Raw genomic sequence first — 14219 nt, 5'->3', positions numbered from 1 at the left:
AACAGACCCAGGTTCAATCCCAGCATCCAGTGTGGTTCCCCCATGACCACCAGGAGTGATCCCTGAGCATTGAGCCATGAATAAGTCCTGAGTATGGCCAGAGTGTGCCCAAGTATGGCCTTAACACAAAACAAGACAAGAAACATCTATTTTTCTGAGATCTGTAATAAGATTTGTGGACAGTGTCTGCCTTGCAGGCCTGAGGCTATGAGTACAATCCTAGCAACACCATTACTTGGGAACCCAAACAACAGAACACCACAAACAAATGTGGTCTCCACTGAACCACAAATCAAGTAATTTGGAACATTTTAATTAAGAGGTGTGTGACCAATAGCACGTGAATGAGCATCACAACTTAAAAGTTTGCAATCTCTGGTAAGCAGAGCAACCAAGTATGGGAGCACTACAAGTATGCACAGTACCCAGACACTGCAACAAAGGAAAAAGAAACTTAAATTCTTTTTGTGGCAGACATATGAGCTAAATGCACAGGGGTCTAGGTCTACTTCCCAATACCACTTGGTTCCCTCCTTCCTTTTCCTTTATTTTGGGGGAAAGTAGTGAGAACACACCTTGTTCTATGCTCAGGGGTTGTTCCCATTAGTGGTCAAGAGGTATGAGAACACTCCTAGCAAATCTTGGCCAACCTGGCCAGTGATTCAATGGGAGGATGCAGCAACGCTCAAGTACTATAGTGCTTGTGGCCTCCACAGTCAACCCAGCAAGGCTTAGGGAACATTTGAATAACATTCTGAAGATCAAACCAAGTCAGCTGTAGGCAAGGCATGAACCTTCAGTCCTGTAATATCACTCCTACTTAAGTGCTATTTTTAAAGGCAATAATAGTCACCAAGCTTCACACATAAATCATAACATACTATGAAAAAAGTTACCACTGAAACAAACTTACCCATAGTAATGGCTCTATGGAATTGATGCATGTCTTCTCCTGAAAGTTCCTGAGCAACCTGAAATATCTTCTGTCTGACACCATCCAATTTAATTTCTGATTCAGTTAGAATTTCTTCCATATCAGGCTCACTAAAATCAAAACATTGGAAACCACTAAGTACATGAGCCAGGTGTTTTGAGAGCGAAACAGTAAAATATCTAAATACCAATTAACACAAAGCTTAACACAAAATCATACCACAATTTTATTCAAAGCACATAAAACAGAAAAGATGCCATGATATAACACACAATAATGTAAAAACTATACAAAACTTGTATGTAGGGCCAGGAAGATAGCTGAACAGATTGAGTGCATGCTTCGCACAACAACCACCCATACCCAATTGCCAACATTTAATATATAATCATGAGCACTGCGAAGAGCAACTGCTGAGCGTAAAGCTGAGAGTATGTCCTGAGCATGACTGACTCAAAATAAAAAAACCTTTCATATCTGCTTCTAAGTGAATGGACATGGAAAGTATCATGCTAACTGAAATGGGTCGGAAAGAGAAGGACAAACATAGAATGACTGCACTCATTTGTGGAATATAAAGTAACAAAATATGAGACTAACACCCAGGGACAGAAGAGACAAGGGCCAGGAAGATTGCTCCATGGTTGGAGGGCTGCCCCTCTTAAGCTGGGGGAGAAGGCAGCTGAGATAGAGAAGAGATCACTAAGTCCATGATGGTTGGCGGGAACGCTCGGGATGGGAGATGTGAGCTGAAAGTTGAAAAAGAACCAAACATGATGGCCTCTCAGTAACTGTATTGCAAACCATAATGCCCCAAGTAGAGAGTAAGAAGAAAATTATCTGCCACAAAGGCAGGGATGCGGTCACATGAGGGTGGTGGGAGAAATACGAGGGACATTGGTGGTGGAAAATGTGGAAAGTTGGTGGAGGGATGGGTGGCCTCCACAGTCAACCATTTTCAATCATTTTATGACTGAAAATCATGAAAGCTTTGTAACTATCCATGGTGATTCAATTTAAAAAAAAACTTTCATGTGTAATATTCTAACTGTAAGAAAAATCACGTTCATAAGTAAATGACATCTGTTGTCTGTTTTCAGCCTAAGTTATCCTCCTACTGAAACAAAAAATAATAAATACATATGTACACGTACAAACAATACAGCACTATAGCACTGTCCTCCCGTTGTTCATCAATTTGATAGAGCAGGCACCAGTAATATCTCCATTGTGAGACTTGTTGCTACTGTGTTTGGCATATCGAATAAGTCACGGGGAGCTTGCCAGGCTTTGCTGTGCATGCATGATACTCTCAGTAGCTTGCCAGGCTCTCCGAGAGAGGCGGAGGAATCAAACCCGGGTCAGCTGCGTGCAAGGCCGAACTCCCAACGGCTGTGCTATCGCTCCAGCCCACAAAAAATATAAAAAGTATTTTTGAAAAATGGTTTTCAGACACTCGACTAAGAAAAGCTGTCCCTCTACTGAACTGCCCTTCTATCTTCCCAGAGAGTTTCCAAGTTAAGGTGCAGGAATGAAAAAACATTAGACTTTGCCTATCTGTCAGATGATAGGAGTTGGAAATTCAAGGGAATAAAGATGGCTAAAATTTTTCAGGGAAAAGGGGAAGAGTAAAGAGCAAGTGAGAGATTGATTTTTCATAGATATACAAAAGGAAACTACTAAAATGTTTATCTGAATTCTGATAAGTGTACGTCTCTAAGGAAACTACCCAAGACTGAAAAACAATCCACTCATCCCAGTAAGTAACAGGATAACCTTTATACCTAACAGAAATCGAGAAACAGTTGATTCACAATCAGCAGTCTAATATTATAAAAGAATGCTAAAGAGTATTTTAGATTAAAAAGAGTAAAAGGTGGGACTGGAGAGATACTACAGCAGGTAGGGGGTTTGCCTTGCACGCGGTCAACCTGGGTTCAATTCCCAGAATCCCATATGGTCCCCTGAGCACCGCAAGAAGTAACTCTTAAGTGCAAAGCCAGGAGTAAACCCTGTGTATTGTCGGGTATGACCTAAAAGGCAAAAAAAAAAAAAAAAAAAAAAAAAGAGCCATAGGATAAGGGTTAGGGCACTTGCTTTGCTCACAGAAGACCTGGGTTTGATTCCCAGCACCGCATTTTCGAGTTCCATGAGCAGTGTTAGAAGTGATACATGAGCACAGAGCCAGGAGCATAGCCTGAGCACTGCTGGATGTGGCCTTCCCAAACAAAATGGGTAAGAAAACAACAAGGAACCAGAAAGACAGTATATATAACATAAATATATATATATACATATATTATGTATATATGCAAACAAAGCAATGAAGAATATCAGAAGTGGTAACTGTGGGGATAAACAACATTTACTTCTTTAAATCATACTGCTTAAGGTAAAAATAATCAAATATGGTATGGATTATAGCAAATACAGAAGTAACATGTATCAAAAAAGTAGCATAAGGGGTAGGGGATGTGGCTCACTGGGAAGGAGCCCATGAACATTTTGTGCACAGTACAGAATTTGACCCATGGCACCACATGGTACCCGAAACACTATCAGGAGTAGCAATGGTAACCCAGTGCTAGGCCGGAATACTAAAAAGCAGTGAATAGTCAGTTGTACCATGGGGCTAAATATCAGTGGGCCAAGTATCTTATCACTGGGAGTGATCCTCTCACCCCCCACTCATAACTCTTTCCCATAGCTGGATGCGGCCGTGTGTGTGTGTGTGGATTCTTTTATGCACGTTCCACAATGATTACTTAATACTTATTTCCCAGGTAATGTTGAGTGAATCTATTTGAAATGTTGTTAAACAAAACAGGTGCAGTGATTAAATCAACATATAAGGTAAAATGAAAAAAAAATTGCCAAAATAAGGCAGAAAGGGGCAACAGATGTACATGTAAATCCAACCATGTTTTAATAATCACATAACAGAAGTGATTTTTTGGGGGGAGGGGAGCAGGAATCTCATGCAATGCTCAGAGAGGCCCCACCAGCAATTCCTGGTCAAACGAACCAATGACTCAATGCAAGAACCCAAGGATGCAATGCTGCTGATTCTATAGTGCTGGGGATTACTTAAGAAACCCCACTCCAACAGTGCAGAGACACACCTAGTGGTGCAGAAGGATGGATGCACCCAGTGATGCTTGGGGATCATATGGTAATTGAACCCTGGGATGTGCTTTAACCACTATACTATCTCCCAGACATAAAATGTAAATGCTTTAACCATTTTCACAGTGTTTCAAATGTTAAAACTGTGAGAATGGACAACACACACACACACACACACACACACACACACGGGGGGGGGGAGAGACAGAGAGAGACAGAGGGGAGGAGAGAGAGAGAGAGAGAGAGAGAGAGAGAAGAAATACACTTCAAACACAGAAACATAAAAATAAAAGGACAAGACTCAGAATTGAATTTCTTCAAAGCCAGCAACAAGAGCAAACAAACAAATAAACACTGTCCTCCCGTTGTTCATTGATTTGCTCGAGCAGGCCCAGTAACGTCTCCGTTTTGAGACTTATTGTTACTGTGTTTGGCATATTGAATATGTCACCGGTAGCTTGCCAGGCAGGCAAGATACTCTCGGTAACTTGCCAGGCTCTCCAAGAGGGGCGGAGCAATCAAACCCGGCTCAGCCGGGCTGGCTGCATGCAAGGCAAACGGCCTACCGCTGTGCTATCACTTCTGCCCAACACACCACAAAGATGCCCCTGGACCCTGCACCAGGCTTTCTCAACGAGGGCAATCCGGAGCGGGGAGGGTGAGACCCCTCCCACCTGCCCCAATAGAGCCCCGATACCTGAAAACGTCCAGAACTCAATCCTGCCATGCTCATGGCTAACTTCCAAAGGCTCAAACAAGCCTCATCCATAAGTGAATCTGCCAAAAAAAACCCAGGTATGAAGGACTTGTGACCAAAATCTCCAGGCTCGCATGGAGTTGGGAATGGGCGACCTCCCCACATCTCTCTGTGCTTTCAGTAGCCTGGCAGTCACTCCTGCCCACAAACTGCCTCTGGTGCCATCTAAGCTCATTAACGGCCATGATCCAGACTCACAAATAAATCTCTCAGAAGAGAGCAAAATGAGCAACACGCTGCAAAGATGCCTCTGGACCCCAAAGTCACATTCAGTTAAAAAAAAAAAATTTAAATTCACCTCAGCTGTACCACGGTATTTAAAATTTTAGAATTGGGGCTGGAGCAATAGCACAGTGGGTAGGGTGTTTACCTTGCACACAGCCAACCTGGTTTTGACTCCCAGCATCCCATATAGTCCCCCGAGCACCACCAGGAGTAATTCCTGAGTGCATAAGCCAGGAGTAACTCCTGTGCATTGCTGGGGGTCACCCAAAAAGGAAAAAAAAAAAAGTTAAATTTTAGAATTCCTGAACATCTCATATTCTACACCACTGATATATCAAGGATTTAATGACTTCAGGGTCAAGTACAATCTTCACACACTTTCCCCTAAGGAAACTTTTTGCATTATTTTTAGTGGATTATTCAAAACAAGCAATATAAAATAATTTAGGTCCTGCTTTGGGGGGTCAGGCTTTGGGGGAAGGAATGGAAGCATTCAAAATATGGTGGTGGTAGGAAGGTGTAATGGTGATGGGACTGATGTTGGAATATTAAATGTAACAAATTATTGTGAACAAGTTTATAAAAATAATAAATAGTAAAGGTAAAGGTAAAGGCCCTCCCGTTGATCGTCGATTTGCTCGAGCGGGCCCAGTAACGTCTCCATTGGAGACTTTGTTGTTACTGTGTCTGGCATATCGAATACTCTCGGTAGCTTGCCGGGCTCTCCGAGAGGGGCGGAGGAATCGAACTCGGGTCGGCCATGTTGGCCGCGTGTAAGGCGAACGCCCTACCCGCTGTGCTATCGCTCCAGCCCCAATAAATAGTAAATAAATAAAATTTAAAATAAATAAAAGGACAAAAATACATATCCTGGGGTATGAGGAAAGGATAGAGCATTAAACTCAAGTGCAAACTTTGGTGATAGATGTGACTACTTACATATACAAAAAGGAGTAAAACCATATACCCAAAATTTTATAATATTGCTAATATATCATTTGAGGAAACATAACCCTGCTCTTTCAAAAGAAAACCAGTACCTCCATGAAGAAAGCCAATTTTGCAAAATGTTATTTCCAAGGACTATCACAATGACAAAAGGGCAAGTGAATGCAGAAATCCTAAACATAAATACAGCAAATAAGAGGCCTTCAAATTACAGACAGATAAAAATATAGAGACAAATCCGCAATTTTAGCCCTCTCAATAACTAATATAACTCTACAGAAAACTTGTAATATGCAGACAATGGCATACATAACCTACCAACCTGGTATTTACACAATAATACACACAAAAGCAGAATATATACTTTAAAAAAAACATTTTTCCCACATAGACCACATTCTGGGCCAAACCTCAGGCAATTCAAAAGGATTCAAATCCTAGAAAGTATATCCTCTGACTACAATGGAATCAGTAAGGGAAGGATGTCTAGAAAATCTTCATGTTTAGAAATAATATAACATTGGTCAGAGATAAAATCTAAATAAAAATTAGAAAATATTCTGAACTGAATGAAAATGAAAAGATATGCAAATATGTAGACTACAGCAAAAGCATACTCAAAAGGGAAATTTGTAATACAAGATTGTATTAAAAAGAAATTATATTTCTTCTTTGATCTCAGCTTACACCTTAAGAAACTAGAAAAAGAACATTAATTCTAAGCGTAAGCACTGTAGCACTGTAGCACTGTAGCACTGTCCTCCCATTGTTCATCGATTTGCTCGAGTGGGCACCAGTAACGTCTACAACAAATTGTGAGACTTGTTGTTACTGTTTTTTAGGCATACTGAATACGTCACTGGTAGCTTGCCAAGCTTTGCTGTATGGGCGAGATACTCTCAGTAGCTTGCCGGGCTCTCCCACAGGGGTGGAGGAATCAAACCTGGGTTGGCCATGTCAGTCGTGTGCAAGGCAAATACCTTACCTGCTGTGCTATCGCTCCAGAAAATAGAAATACATGTAACATGAAACCAAAAATACATAATATAAATGAAACCAATTGCTTATCCTTTAGATCCTTTAGATCAATAATTAATAAGACTGTTAAATGTCTCCCCAATCAGGAAAAGAGAGAGAATACAAATTACTAACATCAAGAATGAAAGGAAACATCACCAAACATCCTACAGAAATAAGAAAGCATTATGAAGTAAGACTAAAATTCCTTGACAGATACAAACCATCAAAGTAGGAGCTGGAAAGATAATACAGTGATTAAGACAGTTGCCTCACATCTAGCCAACCTTGACCTGCAGCACCACACAGTTCACAAACCCCTGTGGAGTAACCCATAAGTACAGGGCCAGGTGTGGTCCCCAATCAATAACAAAATCATTAAATCTACTAATAGTAGTTATCATGCTCTGGTTGATTTCTTCAATAAAATTTTTATTTTTCCGTAGTTTATTATTTTCCTTAAGTTAACTTCTTAGTAATCAAAAAATATTTGCACAGTATGGCCATAACTATGAGAAAGACTGTAGCACTGTAGCACTGTCCTCCCGTTGTTCATCGACTTGCTCGAACAAGCACCAGTAACATCTCACAACAAACTGTGAGACTTGTTAATGTTTCTGGAATATCGAATATGCCACGGGGAGCTTGCCAGGCTTTGCCGTGCAGGCAAGATACTCTCAGTAGCTTTCCGGGCTCTTCAAGGGGGTGGAGGAATCAAACCCGGGTCAGCTGCGTGCAAGGCAAACACCCTACTGGCTGTGCTATCGCTCCAGCCCATAAGAAAGACAAAGTATAAAAATATGAAATCCCATTCATAGAGGCTACCTTTGGTTATTATGACTGATTCACTCAGTAGCATTACTGTTCTAATTTTTTTTAATTATTGAGGATTTTTTTAAGTTTAAAATAATGTGCGCAGTTTTCTGATTGACAAAGATTTATAAGAAGTTATGAAAGTAGACCAGCCCGCCTGCTCCTCTCTGGAAAGAAAGATGGCGGCCGCACGGGAGCCTTGTGGAAAGCGGGTTTGAGCCGGGCTGGGGGAGCGGCGGGGACCTCATGGGAAGGGGGGCTTTGTGGGCCGTCCCCCACGCCCCACCAAGGTCGCCAGCTGCCCCCCACGAGCGGCTCTCCGGCACGGCCACGGCCCCGGAGGCACAAGGACTTAGCACAGAGAACCAGCTGCTTGGAGCAGAAAAGCAAATGGACTTGTGTTGATCCGCGCCACCAAGCCTGCCCGGAGGGGGAAGGGCGTTGACCAGCCCGCCTGCTCCTCTCTGGAAAGAAAGATGGCGGCCGCACGGGAGCCTTGTGGAAAGCGGGTTTGAGCCGGGCTCGGGGGAGCGGCGGGGACCTCATGGGAAGGGGGGCTTTGTGGGCCGTCCCCCACGCCCCACCAAGGTCGCCAGCTGCCCCCCACGAGCGGCTCTCCGGCACGGCCACGACTCCAGGGCACAGAAACCAATCTCTTAATTAGCTAACTTTTAATAGAAATTTTTCCAGGGTCAATAAGTAAAATAGCAGAAATTCAAAACCGCGCGGCCGCGATAGCGGCCGCGCGACCTCATTTTATTCTTAAACCAAGTTGTAGAAAGCAAATCATTTCACAACGCTGTTTCAGCATGTCTGATTGGGGGGGGGGGGGGAGTGGGTCGTAAGCTCTAAACAATAGTTGTGCATCTTCTATCGAAATAATCTATCTAGTCAAAGTAGATAGAGTATTAACTAGAACTCATCTGCCTCACAAGAATTGGGAGGGGTGGGAGGTGGGGGTCTATTGGGGTTCGGGGTTAAAAATGAGTATTGGTAAAGGGAAATGTGTTCGGTATCTACATGACTGAGACCTAAACCCGAAAGCTCTGTAACTTTTCCCACAGTGATTCAATAAATAAATAAATTATAAAAAAAAAAAAAAAAAAAAAAAAAAAAAGAAGTTATGAAAGTAATCTCTCCTAAGGTATTTTTTCTATTACAGTTCTATTTTTAAAACTGTTAAAGAGTGATTACTGTTTGAAAATTGCAATTTTTACCGAAAGAAAAAAAGCATTTATAAAGAACAATTATATAGAACAATTTTGCTCCTTTGCATAATGTAAGCCTGAATCCAAGTTTAAGCTTGTATTATTCCCATCCAACATGGTCCCCAGAGCATATTCAAGACTGTTCAGGAATGACCCAACAGCAGAGTCGGGAAGTAAGTCCTGAATACTACAGGGTGAAGGGCATGGCCCAAACATAACAATAAGTTAATTTTGCTAAATTTAAAAACACTGCAATATTTGTTTAAAGGTCACACCCAGCAGTGCTCAGGGAATCATGCAGTGCCTGCGGGCCTCCTGTACGCAAAACATGAGCTCCAGCCCTGTAATATTTTAATAAAAATATGATTAATTACACTTGGTGTTCCTTAAATACACTATAAGATACAGAATGTAAAGCAAATCACAAGTATCATTCTAGAGGATTTGAAATTTGTAGTATGTAATTACAATGATGACAACTTCTTCCTTCATATGACCACAGAAACAAAAAAAAACTAGTCAAAGAAAATATATAGCAGTAAACAAAGAAGCAAAGATGAAATATGGAGATATCCAGATGCATTAAAATATTCCTAAATCTGTCTCATTCACTATCCTCCTCTACTTATTTTAGATTGGTTTCTTTTATACACACTACTAAATATACAGAGCCTAGACAGAAAAATAAAATAGTAAAATTCTAGAAAAAGAAATCTCAAAATCATGTCACAGAACTGAAAGAGAAGAATTTTCAAAAATTTACTCAAAAAGTGTAAAATAATATTACAAAAATGTAAAATAAAATTTAGGGCAAAAAAGTGTACTGAATTTTGCAAATATGTCAGTGTTTCAATAGTTGGGATGCAGAAAGCAAGCTTGCAATCAAATGGAAAATAAATGGGAAGGTAAATTAAACAGATTTATTCAATATGAAATTTTTACATAAATTATTCAAGAAAAGTTGTAAAGACAGTAAGAAATTTAACTTATTTCCAGTGATCTTAATCTTAACAGAATATAAAATCACTGCCTTAAAAATATGAATTTTCAAAATCTACCCACTGCTATGTTCTCTAATCCCAGATTTCACAAAATATTTTCAGTATTCTATATATATGTGAATACACACATATACATCTATAATGCACACATAAGAAAACAAATTTCAAATAAAATCCAACCATTAGTAAATTTTAAAGGTATTTACTTACCTTGTAATCCTGTGAAGAAGAAAAATTGTCCTTTTACTTTCAACAGTTATATCCCGACTTAGTTTCACAAGTCTTTCATATCTGTCATGCCTTGCATCAAGTTCCTGCTGAAATGCTAATAATATTATTAGAACCATAAGAATAAATTTATATACTTGAAGCCTACCAATCAGTATTACTACTATGAACAATAAACCAATTCAATCTACAGAAAAAGGACAAATCATCTTATTTATTTTAAAAATACTTAGCAATTACAAATTGTTATAAAAAAAATTCTTTTAAGAAAATAGCTATGTACTAAATACATGCACCCCCCCACACACACACAAACACATACATATATACATGGCATATATGTACATATAACAAGAAATAGTTGGTGTAGTACACATGAGTCCAGAAACAAAATTATCACATATAACTGCTTAAAAAAACTGCCTCTAGGGGGGTTTGGGCAATTGTACAGATGGTAGGGCATTTGCCTTGCACATGGCAAACCCAGGTTCTATCCACAGCATCCCAATCTGCCCCTAAGCCTGCCAGGAGTGATTTCTGAGTGCTGAGCCACTGGATGTGGCCCAAAAACAAAAGTATAAAAACAACAAAAAGATTGCCTCCAACTAACTCCTAAGTTATATAAAGCTTTTTGTTTTTGAATGTTCTTACTATGTACTATATAAATATCTCCAAAACAGGAACTGGATTTTTTGAGTAAAAATCTGTAATTTTAATAAACATCAACTCCCTGAATTTTCAAATCTTACTTGTTGAAATACCTAACAGACACTGTACTCTCATAGTACCTACTTTATTTCAGGTATTGTCACTCCAAATACCTAACAAGCTGCATGTCCTACGGAAAAAACCCAATAGATGTATTTTATATGCTTTTTAAAAAGAACACAATTTCAATGAACTACTTATCAAATCAGTGCCTAAATGCATCTTTCTTTTAAAGATTACTGAGATAACCAAGCCAGAACTTCAGCAAATATTCAAAACAATGAACACGCATTCAATATTTTCACAAACATGTAATGATTATGAATTATACTATAAAGACTAAATTAAATAACCATAAGATCAATCTACTGAGATGTAAACAAATACTTAAATGTGTATATGCTATAAGCAAAAGGCTCAATAAAGCAGTAAATAACATTTTCCTGTCCATTACTAACACACACTTGAACTTAATAAATATTCAATATTTCATGACTGAACAGATGAATGGACAAAGAATGAATGCAATGTTTTTCACCAAGCTTGCCTGAGGAAAAAAAATCAGAAAGGCTTCTAAGGAAAGCTCTAGTTGAGCTAGGTCTTTAAAAAAAAAAAATACATAGCTCACCAGATAGGTAATATAGGGACTGCACTAAATGCAATTTAATGTTTAAAGAAAATATGTGGGCAAAAGCAGGCAGAAACAGAAATCATTAAAATACACTTAGAAAAAAGCAGCTTATTATAGGAAGTCAGAATGTGTAAGTGTGGGGAATAGTTGAGCCACTGCTGTTTTCCACTGACTACAGCTGTTAACAATATCCTCTACTCAAAAGGTTAGTCTTACCCTTCTGAGTATCACTGTAGGTGCTATGGGGTTTTAAAATGTCTTCATACTGCTTAAGACTCTTCTCTTCAAAAGGTGGAATCCTTGTAAATTTATATAGAAAGCAGGGTTTTTTTTTTTTTATCTTACTTTTAATACAGAGTGTAGAAAAACTAACAGACTATCAACTCTTGAGAGTGGGACACAGAGGCTGTGTTTTCATCTTGTTCGGAGTCCCGACCAAGGATGATGCCAAAACATGAGATAAAATAATGGTGCGGTCATTTGCGGACCAACAGTTCCAGATCATTCAGCACCAAACAAGGCTTCATATAACTTCACTTAGAATAAAAACCAAGCCCTTTCAGATTTCTGAACTACAGAAATTATAAGATGTGGAAGAGGTGATAGAGAACAAGATAAAGAAAAAACGGAGGAGAGGTGCAGTCACAACCAATGGTGCTGGGTCGGCTTTCAGAGATGTTCCAGGACCATGTAGAGGGATGAACACTCAAAACACTCCGCTTTACATTAGGCTTTGAAATGAGGCAAAACTCCGCCAAGGTAACCAAATAAGAAGGGGGTGTGTGGGGGATGGGGTGGGGGTGGGGGATTATAAACACACGTGTGATTCACTATTAGATGCACGTTCCCCACACTGTGCAACGGGCAGTCAAAACAATCATCCCTGTCTCAAAATCTAAGTAAGCAAACAAAACCAATATACGTTTTAAAAATTATGTGTGCACGCATATCAGGTACACAACAATTTTCAGCCCTGTGACATGTCTGACATTAAGGTTTACCTGTGAAACCGTGCTTGATTACAAACTTTATCTGTAATCAAGATTTTCATCGCGAACCCAGTACCACGGCAAAACCTCCAAGAAAGCGCCGAGGCCTCGTTACGTACATCTCACATTCTTGCGGCTGTTCTCTTTGTACACAACAGGACTAAATGATACTCTTTACAACCCATGTTGATCCCTTAACCAACTTTAGGGAGCACTTACATTTGAAGGCCAACATCACGGGTGAAGATGAATTCACATCCTTCCCTTCTCTCCTCTGGTTATGTGGAAAATTGTCATGCTTCCTTTTCCTGAACCCTCCTGCTCCTTACGTAGAGGAGAAAAAAACGTTGGCTAGAGTTCTTCCACCGACTTGACAAAACACAACAAAGGCAAACCCCCTCCTTCCCTTAAAACCAGATACCTACAGGCCCTAGCCTTACACGCACTCTCAGCAGACAGAAGGGGGGCGGGGGGGCCTTGCCTTTTCTCCCCAAACCTTAGGTAGGTTCCTCGCCTCACCCGGGCTTCCACCAATGGGTTCCTAGCTAGATCCAACACAAGGTGGAGCAATTATGGAACGAAGATCAAAAATAGATCTCGAGGTTTTGAGAAAATGAGATGGAAATCGGGCCAACGTAGCTGGGATGGGGGGAGGGGGGCTGGGCGGGGGGCTGAGGAGTCACCACCCTCCTGGAAGGAGAGCGCGCGTCTCTCAAGAGCGAAAAGTAGAAAAATCGACCCATTTAAAGTCTCCCACCCCGGGAAGATGTAATGCCCAGTGTGTGAAGACGCCACCTTCTTTGTTGCTCATGTCGTCACAGCTGAGATGAAAGAAGACTGAGTAACCCTGGGAATGAGCGGAGTGCGTCGGGCGGCCGCCGGAGAAAAACCCAGCCGAGAAGTCGCCTTTCGCGGCCGGACGAAGTCGATGCACTGGCCGGAAACGGACGCTGGGCAGACACTCCAGCGTCTTCCTCCGCTGCAGAGCACACTTCCGGGCCGCGTCGCGCTCCGCCACCTCGCGCGCGTCCTGGGGACCCCGCGCTCGCCCGCGCGCCAGCGCCGCGCTTGCCCTCTGCTGCGCCTGAAGACAAAGGCAGTCCTACAGTCTACGCTGCGTGCGCCGAAAAAAAAAAAAGATACTCCTACTTGTAGGTAATATGATTTTAAAGGTGGAAAGTTAAGAAAAATGTGCTTTGCCCCCCACCCCCGCCGCCACTTCCCGCCCCTCAGGGCACCTTTGTAACCCCCTCTGGCTTTCTCAGCATGGACCCCGCCTCCCTCTTGGTGCACTGTGGGGGTTGTAGTTCACTCTCAGGAGCCGGCCTTAGGGCCTGTCCACCGAGTCGTGAGGGGCCGTGTTCCCTTGAGCTTCTTTGGAGGTCTCTTTAGCATTTTACCGAATTATGAGGTATTTTGGTTTGTTTTATTTTGGGCTGGAGCGATAGCACAGAGGTAGGGCGTTTGCCTTGCAAACTGCCCACCTGGGCAACCTGGATTTGATTCTTCCGCCCCTCTCGGAGAGCCCAGCAAGCTGCCCCGATATCTCACTCGCATGGCAGGGCCTGGCAAGCTACCCGTGAGATATTCGATATGCCAAACACACAAACACAGTGACAACAAGTTTCACAATG

At 41.3% G+C, this 14219-nt stretch overlaps 1 protein-coding gene across 1 annotated transcript in view; it reads right to left on the bottom strand.

Moving 5' to 3' along the window:
• Nucleotides 1-13504, bottom strand: part of TSNAX (translin associated factor X) — a 49146-nt gene extending 35642 nt beyond the window's left edge. Inside the window, exons 1-4 of the mRNA XM_056113592.1 lie at nucleotides 13381-13504; nucleotides 12805-12909; nucleotides 10240-10354; nucleotides 914-1044 (exon numbers count right to left, since the gene is read on the bottom strand). Of these exons, the coding sequence (XP_055969567.1) occupies nucleotides 914-1044; nucleotides 10240-10354; nucleotides 12805-12909; nucleotides 13381-13396 (367 nt within the window). The 5' untranslated portion in view covers nucleotides 13397-13504. The remainder of the gene's footprint in view (nucleotides 1-913; nucleotides 1045-10239; nucleotides 10355-12804; nucleotides 12910-13380) is intronic.
• Between the last annotated feature and the right edge of the window lie 715 nt (nucleotides 13505-14219).

Source organism: Sorex fumeus, unplaced genomic scaffold (genome assembly GCF_029834395.1).
Source record: "Sorex fumeus unplaced genomic scaffold, SorFum_2.1 ptg000021l, whole genome shotgun sequence".
Taxonomy (NCBI): Eukaryota; Metazoa; Chordata; class Mammalia; order Eulipotyphla; family Soricidae; genus Sorex; species Sorex fumeus.
Note: the sequence above shows the minus strand (reverse complement) of the source record. Positions and strands in the feature narration are given on the sequence as shown.